Source organism: Calidris pugnax, unplaced genomic scaffold (genome assembly GCF_001431845.1).
Source record: "Calidris pugnax isolate Ruff unplaced genomic scaffold, ASM143184v1 scaffold44, whole genome shotgun sequence".
Classification (NCBI taxonomy): domain Eukaryota; kingdom Metazoa; phylum Chordata; class Aves; order Charadriiformes; family Scolopacidae; genus Calidris; species Calidris pugnax.
In genome coordinates, this window is record NW_015094506.1 from 14,173,444 (window position 1) to 14,182,905 (window position 9,462).

The 9,462-nt window shown below is 35.8% G+C and overlaps 1 protein-coding gene across 1 annotated transcript in view; it reads right to left on the reverse strand.

The window, feature by feature from the left end:
- The window catches only part of LRRIQ1 (leucine-rich repeats and IQ motif containing 1), a 111,460-nt gene extending 102,221 nt beyond the window's left edge, over positions 1-9,239 (reverse strand). The window contains exons 1-8 of the mRNA XM_014963263.1: positions 9,078-9,239; positions 8,337-8,448; positions 7,159-7,253; positions 6,021-6,126; positions 5,080-5,309; positions 4,285-4,359; positions 2,902-4,107; positions 1,824-1,976 (exon numbers count right to left, since the gene is read on the reverse strand). Of these exons, the coding sequence (XP_014818749.1) occupies positions 1,824-1,976; positions 2,902-4,107; positions 4,285-4,359; positions 5,080-5,309; positions 6,021-6,126; positions 7,159-7,253; positions 8,337-8,448; positions 9,078-9,203 (2,103 nt within the window). The 5' untranslated portion in view covers positions 9,204-9,239. The remainder of the gene's footprint in view (positions 1-1,823; positions 1,977-2,901; positions 4,108-4,284; positions 4,360-5,079; positions 5,310-6,020; positions 6,127-7,158; positions 7,254-8,336; positions 8,449-9,077) is intronic.
- Between the last annotated feature and the right edge of the window lie 223 nt (positions 9,240-9,462).

Genomic DNA, 9,462 nt, shown 5'->3' on the forward strand with positions numbered 1-9,462 from the left:
CAACGATGACTTTGCAGGAATCCTATTTACAAATAGTGAAAACCTGTATTTAGATGTATTTTGGTCACAAACATTAACACTGTTCTCAGCTAATATTCTTCCCCCAAAGAGATATTGCTCTTAACATCCCTCTACCTAGGCCATTTTAATAATGCTTCCTCACATTTTTATTTCACTATTTGCTGCTCTTGTTCTTTAAATCTGGTTTTCACCTGCCCAACAGGTGCTCAAACAAACAAAACTTAAACTCCTCGCCTTTGTAACAAACCAATTAAGCCAAGAATCTAATTCCTGTTACAGGATTAACATGCTGACTAGATTTAGGTGCTACATTCAGCTGTAGGCAGAGATGCATACAGGTTTCCTTTGGAAGCCGTAACACTGATTCCTGCCCTTGGAGAGCCCCTTCAGTTGCACCAGTAAGTTAAAGCAGAGAACTGACACAGCTTAAACGTTAGCTTTTGTATCAACAAAATGAGGGGCAATATCAAGTAGGAATGAATGTCCAAGGGAAATAGAGGTACTTTAGCTATGTGAGAAATACCAATAAAACAATCTTGGACTGTTTCAACTGTCAATAAAGCAGCTGTTTCTTCATTAAGGTTGAATGGAAGACAACTGCCACATTAGCTGGCACAGCAAAAGTACAAGGAATTATTATTAACAAAATATATAACTATTAAATTATTAATAAAGCATATGTAAAAGTCTTTCTAAGAGTCTTCGCTTTAAATAAATTATCCTGACATATCCCACTAAGGCAATGCTGTATATTATTTAAAGCATAACATTTTTAAATTAAAAAACCAAACACAAACCACAAAACCAAAACTACTAAGAGACAATATTTGAGCTAAAAAATTCACATATAAATAACACATTTAGTAAAACTTGCAGCTTAGATATATATTACACCCAAATACTCTTGTATTTTGAGGTACTTAAAAGTAACAAATCCCAGATATTACAGTCTGAATAGATAAAAAAGAACAGAAGCGGACACAAGTATTACAACCTGCCCTATTGCAAATCTACTTAACTGTAACTAACTCTTTTAAAAATAATTATTATCAGCTCTCTTCTCCAAATTTAATTTAAAAAAAAACCCCAAAAGCCAAAACAAAACGAAGTCCCGTACTTTGGAAAGAACACCCATTACTGGGTAAGCAGAAACATTTAAGATTTCTACAAATAATAAGGGCATGTTAACTCTCTTATGAATTGGCGTTGTTAAAACACATGAAACAAAAATGTGAACAGAGTTGTTTCATGTAAATTGTCAGGTTCTGGAACTGAGATGCATCACAGAGTAAAACGTTTTTTTTAGTTACTAAATTTATAAAACCATGTAAGACATGGTGCAGTAGCAAGTACCTAGACATTATACCTCTAGTAACTCACTATACCATTCCTTGAGCATATATGTAAGTAATTTTAACTAATATTCAAGGAGTGTATTGCAAAAGACTTCTTCTGCTTACTGCTGCTTAAGCTGTGCATCTGCTGGGGGGAACAGCATCTGCCGACTCATGAATCAGAGGGACTGAAGTCACTGTGCCATACCAACACTAATCCTAGACAGATACTATCACATACTGCTTTCAGCTTGATTCATTTGCAGGATGTTGCTTTAGTACAATGCAAATTGCTACATACAATGCAAATCTGCTGGTATAATTCTGTTAACATGTGGGAGTATTTTCTTGATATTCCTGCACTCTTGAGGCACTAGAAGTTGAACGCGACACAAGCGTGTAAGCACACTAGCAGCAACACTGGTAGCTCTCCCTGGGTTACAACGAAGAATTAAATATGCTTGGTACCTCAACATTGATATACTTCAGGTCTTTGCAGCTACTTAGTCCTTCCAGCGCAGCTAGTCCACAGCGCCTCAGAGTCAAAACTTGAAGATTTGTGCACTCGGATAATGTTGAGAGGCTGCAAGCCGGCAAATCTTCAAGTGTAAGCGTTGTGACCTACAGGTATTTATTGATAAATAAAGTTAATTGCTTGTATATTGAACAATCATTGTACAGCGTCACATTAAGGTTATTTTCTTTTTAAAGAGACCAAAACTACTTTCTACTAACTCTTTAGAAAATGGAAGCAACTAATGTTAATCCTTTCATATAGAAAAGGACGGCAACGGTGGGTTTGACTTGTTAAATGGGAGAAGTTATTACGAAAACAATCTTTTTGATTTAAACATCCACCAATGCTTTGGTAATGACATTGCATTTGAATGGATGGAAGATTGACACTAAGCAAACCAATTAAAATGGGAATTCTTTCCCATTACACTATCATAGATAAAGAGTGAGTAAATGCACAAGAACAGACAAAAATAGTTCAGACTGTAGTCTAGTATGTCATCTCAGAGTGGATAACAAGATGAGAACACAGAACAAGCACACAATGATGTTACTAAGTGATAAGTTAGTAAGTGCTGGGAACCAAGAGATGTTCTTTATGGCAAAACACCATTTACAAGCTGATTGGCAATATCTTGCTTCTGGAAGAGACGAGTCTTCTCAAAACGTTGAAGGGGCTAGATGAGCAGCACCCTCATACAAAGGGAAAATCATGTTAATTTAGCAGAAAATAAGGCCTAGGAGATCCTGTCTTTTACAGACTTAAGACACCATCAATCATTCTGCTCAATGATAATCTCCTCATCTTCCAAAATAGCATTCTGCTGACACACCAAATTTAAAAAAAAAAAAAAAAAAGGTACGGCCGAGATCCTGTCTTTTACAGACTTAAGACACCATCAATCATTCTGCTCAATGATAATCTCCTCATCTTCCAAAATAGCATTCTGCTGACACACCAAATTTAAAAAAAAAAAAAAAAATGGTACGGCTTCCCATTTCATTCTAAATCTTCTGAATAGTTAGTTACCTGCTGCAGAGTATTCCAAGGGCCACTCTTAAGTATCTCCTGTGTACTTAGTGAAGGCATCTTGCTAACTGAACTTTTCCTTGGTCTTTTTTTTATAGTCGCTTGCTTTCTTTGGTTTTCTTCATATATTTTAGACCAAGGTTTACATGTGTTCATCCAGTTTATCCTCTTCTTCTCAATATCATCAGGAACCATTAGTCTACTGGAACAGTCAGCTAAATCTTGAATTCTGTCCCAGGACTCTCTGACTTCCTCATTAGCACTTTCCATTAGAAACACAGCTTTCTCCATTGTTTCAGACTGAGAAAATTGATCTTTGACTTCTCTATTACTAGCATTTGGCTGGACATTTGGTGAACTGCTGCATATGTTGTTTGTTTTATTTTCTACCATGTCATTAGCTCCAAAATTAACAGATTCATCCCTTGATGTATGATTATTTTGAGCTTTATTAAGCTCTTTAGTTTGTGAGGAATTTTCTTCTACATGTGTTACTGAATTCATGTATATGTTCTTATTATTTACTTGAGAAGAGTGCTCCTTTTTCTCAGAGCCTAGCATATTTGGTGGTGTCAAATTTCTTTCAGCTGGAATTGTCCAATTATTTGTTTCATGCATCATTTCAGTCTGTTTTTCCTTTTGTTCCTTTACTTGTTTATTTAGTTCCTCCTTCTGTTCTCTCATTACTTTTGTATTTTCTGTCTGCTTATCCTTTTTTATATCTTCTTTGTTGTTTTCTCCACTTTCACTCATCACAGCTTTTGCTCTTTTTTCTCCTAGTTTTCTCTGTTCTTCTCTTCTTATTTGCAGCTGTTTTTCAAGTTTCAGGCTTTCTTTCTTTTTCTCATATTCCTCACGCCTCCTTACCTGTTCCAAATATTCCTGTCTTTCAAGTTCTTCTTGTGTCTTTTTTTCCTCTTCTTTCTTTTGCCTCTTTTCTTCCATTCGCCTATTCCTTTTTTCCTCTTTTTCTTTCATTTCTCTCTCTATTTCTCCTAGTATTTTCTGCTTCTTTTTTATTTCATCCTTCCATTCCTTTAAGATGGGAGCATATTTTTTATGGACTAAAAATGATCTAAATCTAGCTTGGATTTTCACAGCTGCTGTATTCTGTTGTTCTGCCAGATGTTGCTTTTCTTCTACTTTCTGCTCTTCCAATGCCTTTTTTTCCTCTTCCATTTGCAACTGTAGCTTCATGATCAATTCCTAGGCCAAAACAAGTAGGAGGGACTTAAATTACTTTTAAAATAGAACATGCGTTGTCACATATTTATCATTAATAAACACAACCTGATGTATTAACTGTTCCAGAATAACATTTTTTCTCAAATATATGATAGTAACGTCATAGTGATTTTACAAAAGCTCATTGTATAACCTTACCTTACGTTGCATTATTTTGTCTCTCCAAGCTTTCTTTTCTTTCTGTAACTCATCTTCCATCACAGTTTGCCGTTTCTGCACAACAAATTAACTTAGGTGAATATTGTACAAAACATGGAACATCAAAAAACCCCCTCTCTCCTATCTCCCCCATATTCATAACTATCCAATAATGCACACTTGCCAGTGCCTGAATTAAAATGAGCACCTCAGCTCTGTGAGGATCAAAATAAACTGGACACTCAGGTCAGTAAAGCAGACTTGGTCAGGGAGCTATCTCAGACGCTGAACTAGCCTTAAGAGATCAAAGATGTTTTCACTTACTAAGCCCTTCCTTAATTTTGGTGACTTGAATTACCTTGCTGGGACTACAATGCTCACATTTTCAGAAAGGTACAAATTAGTTTACTGAATATGTAGTGTTACTGCACCTCCCAAAACAGAAATATTTAGGCTAAATAATGAAATATTGCGAGCCCACAAGTATGACATGTGAGGGTTACATTTTTTCACATTCTTATGCTCCTATGTGGAGTTACCAAATTGTATCCTTCTGTATGCACTATAGCAAGACACAGCTAGACACCCTGAAATTGCAACCTGTCAGCATACGGAGTCATGTTTTGTTGTGGCAGAACGCAGTAGATTAAGCCTGACTCAGTCTCCCGGATACAGACAAGAAAAAGGAGTGTGGCAACTTTTACCCAGATGAAGCACAGCACCAGCATTTCTATTTCATATTAGATCTTGAATTCACATAGATGGGAGCAGATTGGCTTCAATATCATTAATTACCTTATGAAGAAGCTCTAATTTTATTCTTTCAGCCTCAAATTCCTCCAGACGCTGCACCCTTCTTGCGTGTTCCTCTTCATTCTGCTTTTCCTGTGCTTCCCTCTCAGCTTTCCACTTTTCCCTCTTTTCATCTTCAAGATCCTTTTGTCTTTTCTCCCACTGCTCCAATTCTCGCCTACACTTTTCTTCTATTTCACAGTGAGTAAGGCTTATGCTCATTTCAGCATCAGCTACAAATTTATAATCAACCAAGCAAACCTTTTATTTAATTTTTTATATAAACACTGGGGGACACTAAACAGTCTTAAAGTACTGACAAGAAAAGGATTCTGTGCTGATACAGCCAGCAATACATATCCCCAAGGAAATCAGAACTACAACACAAATCTTTCCTATCAGAGATGTCTTATTATCACGATGCATACTAACTGACTCTGCTACAATCATGGTCATTCTACCAATGTATATTTCAGGATTACACTTTGGCTTCAGGATTAATGTCTTCTGGGGCTGTCTGCAGGGGTTTTACAACTGATGCACTCCCTCCCAAAACATGCAAAGGCCATGGTGAAGGAAAACATTCCCAGACAATGTGAGTATGAAAAAAACATAAAAGAAGTTGTGGCCATAGCACAATCTGCTTAGTGCCTCCAATCTGACTTCCATTTGTATTGATAATTATTTAAATAATTTTTGGGTAGTATTTATTTAAACTAATTTCTTTCAAGACATTAAAGCCTAGGATAATTTTGTGATCCTGAAATGAGAGAAAAGTATAGGCATTTGCTCATGTTTTAATTCATGAAGTATCAAAATCTATTGCATACTGTAATGTATAATTCTTTACAAATAATATTATGATACTCATGGAAAGAGAAAAGCAGGAAATAGTGATATGACACTAAAGATAACTCAATCAAATGACTAATGCGTTTGCTCACCTGTAACAAAAGGGTCATCAGCGACCACTGCATCGTTGGAGGCCTGACTATTATAACTAGGTACTGTAGCAATCTGCAAGTCTTCATTTTCAATTTCAAATAGTACCTAATATAATTTAATATTGTCATGAGGAATTAGGAAACAAAATTAAAAAGCAGAACATTATAAAAATCTTCCAGAACAAAGATAAGCTTCTCATCATATGACACGTACAATAATACGAAACCTACTACTGACTGGAATACTTAGAAATTGAATGATGCAAACGTATCAGTCAAAATATTGTTTTCTAGAGTAATAAATATAGTAATATTTATCAAAACACACAATATTTCTGTATGTTTTCGATATATATTTTGCATTTTTACTTGGAAAAATGAATGTTTTGCATTTGGGATTTGTTTTATTTCTGTGGAACTAAGCACTATAATTATGCATTAATATTGTTATGCACATAGGAGAAGAACTAGTTATAGAGTAAATTTTTTAAGAAGTCTATTGGAAAATAATGTTACAGGCATGAAGGGTGCTGTATTTCTTTCATTGTTCTTTATTGGCAAGAAGTAATCTATTCCTGCTCATTTATCATCTGCTCATCACATGCTTGGGGCATATTTAAAAAGGGTAGAAGGAGGACCCTGGGAACTACCAACCTGTCAGTCTCACCTCCGTGCCTGGGAAGATCATGGAACAGATCCTTCTAGATGCCATGCTTGGGCCCATGAAGGACAGGGAGGTGATTCAGGACAGCCAACATGGCTTTACTAGGGGCAGGTCCTGCCTGACTAACCTAGTGGCCTTCTATGATAGAGTGACTAGGTCAGTAGATAAGGGACAACCTATGGATGTGATCTATCTGGACTTCTGTAAGGCCTTCGACACAGTCCCCCACAACATCCTGGTCACCAAATGGGAGGGGTATGGATTTGATGGGTGGACTGTTCCGTGGATAAGGAACTGGCTGGATGGTCACATCCAGAGGGTGGTACTCAATGGCTCGAAGTCCAGATGGAGAGCAGTGACAAGTGGCATCCCTCAGGGGACCCTCAGGGATCTGTGCTGGGACCGATAGCACATGTAAGCTATCTAGACTACTTAATAGAATTTTGTTCACTATCTTGTTTAAACAGAGAATACCTTTTTTTTAAATTGTTCTGGATCTTCATTATATTCAGAAGCCAATTCTGCCAAGTAATCTGAAGTATGGCAAGAAACTACTCCATAAATGTTACCTAAAGAAGAAATAAATACATAATTTAGTACACAGAGAGAAAATCCCTTACCAGCACTCAGTTCTGCTCTATACTGCTTAGAAACTGTATTTCTTTAAACTAAAATAAAGCATTTTTTCCTTTAAAACTCTTAACCGCTCACCCACCCTGCCTCGAATTTTTCTTAAATGTATATGGGAGTCATTTATCCACGTTAAAGGCAGCAAATACATGTAATTGGAACACACAAAATGATATTGTAAGAATCCAGTGACAGCAAATATGAAAGAAAATTCCACAGCATAAACACAGCAGAACATTTCCTGTGTAGAAAAATACAATAGAACTTCTATCAGATAGGTCAAAAAAGAACTACAAAAGTCATGTAAAAGAATAAGTGTCCATTCAAAAAAAAAAAAAAAAAAAAAAAAAAAAAAAAACCTCCCTCAACGTAAAAAAAAAATGTCCCATTAAAAAAAAAAAAAAAAAAAAGAACAAAAAGAAACCTTCCTCAAGTCCTATATCCAAATTTATAGACAGCATTGAATTTTTGTTCACAAAGAGGGTAACATTAAATGAGCGCGAAACTCAAGATGACATGAAAAACTAGAACAGAATAGACAGTGCCAGCTCTCGGGCATATAAACTATGAGCTTAGCTTCAGTCACACAGCTGACACAGCAATATTGTTCCCAATTACAAGGACATTTAATTTAATGCTAGTGTGAATATCTCTAAAAGATCCTATGGGGTTCAACTGTATCTGTACTCTGAAGTTCAGCTCCTACTGACTTCATTTTAGTTTCTCATAAAGAGTCTGGCCTAGGTCCTGTTGCAGAGAACGATCCTGCAACTTGCTTTGATCTGTGGTTTAGCATTAGACGATTTTTTAGAAGAATTCAATTAATACTCAGATATTAATTCTAGAAGACAGCATTGCATGGTTTTATTCCTAGAGATTTTCAGTGTGCATTCAGAAGCTGATGCAATAGGTTTCACTGCTGGCTCTACTTCAAATTTTGCATAGCTTTACTGATGATTGTTAGTCTAACTTCCATTGGCAATACGAGGTGCATAAATATTTTAACTGAGATCTCTGCTTACTTGTAGTTTCCTCATCTTCTAAGGCTTGCAGTATAAGCTTTTCAGCATCTTGATTTCTGCTCTTTATAAAGTTTAAATAGGAGAGAACCGATTCTGGTAAGTCATCTGAAATCTAGAAAAACACAATGTTTGAAATAAATTCTACATTTTCATCTCACAGACACGACCAGAGGCAAATATTTCACAGATGACAAATATCATCTACCCTAATATCCTATAGAGCATACAAGTCTGAAAGATTAAAATAACTGAAAAGGACCCAAATAACTGATCAGATTTCAGAATATCTTTCCCCAAAATAAGAAGTCATGCAAAAAAAGAGGACTTGAAGCACCGATTTATATGAAGTATCATGAAGTGTTCAAACCCTCTTATAACAGTCTCTTGTAAGATTTAAATATAGATTTAAGTGAAGAATCTCTGGCTTATTCATCCAGATTTAATCTTCCTCATTAGCCTTAATAAAATCTTCCAGCTTCAGAGGATTCTAAAACAAATCATTATCTACAAATCTGATTTTCTCACTTAAGCAGAATGCTGATATTCATCTTCTCTATTGTCTTTTCACCAGTCGAGGTGACATTTTTTCATGAAGCAACACTATTGAGAGTACTTTTCAGAAGAAATCCTCAGGTTGGGTATGTCAGAAAAAGTTCATCAGATAGGCTTTCAGATAATCAGATAATGTCTGTACTACTTTCAAGCAGAAATACAAGGTGTGTTAGTTCACTGAATACTTACCGTCTCACTGTCACTCAAAGTTTCTGATACCTCTGTGTCAGGATCATCTGCTTCAAGGGAAGAAACACTGATTCTACTTAATTCAATTTCTATTTCTTTTTCAATTCCTTCAATATCTTCTGACATTCTACTTCCCACAGTGTCTTATCTGCTTTCAAAACTACACAAAGAAAATGTATGCATGAAATGTACTGCATGAACCAAAACAAAGAGGTTGCTCATTTACAAAAGTTCATTCAGATGTATTATTGAATAGTTGGCTTAAAACATGAAAAGGAACAGCAGAAATTTGTTCTGAACATCTCTCTCCACACCAGCCAGCAAAAAATAAGAAAAATATTAGTTTGTGGTAAGAGAATCCCCCCTGAGTCTACCCCTTTAAATT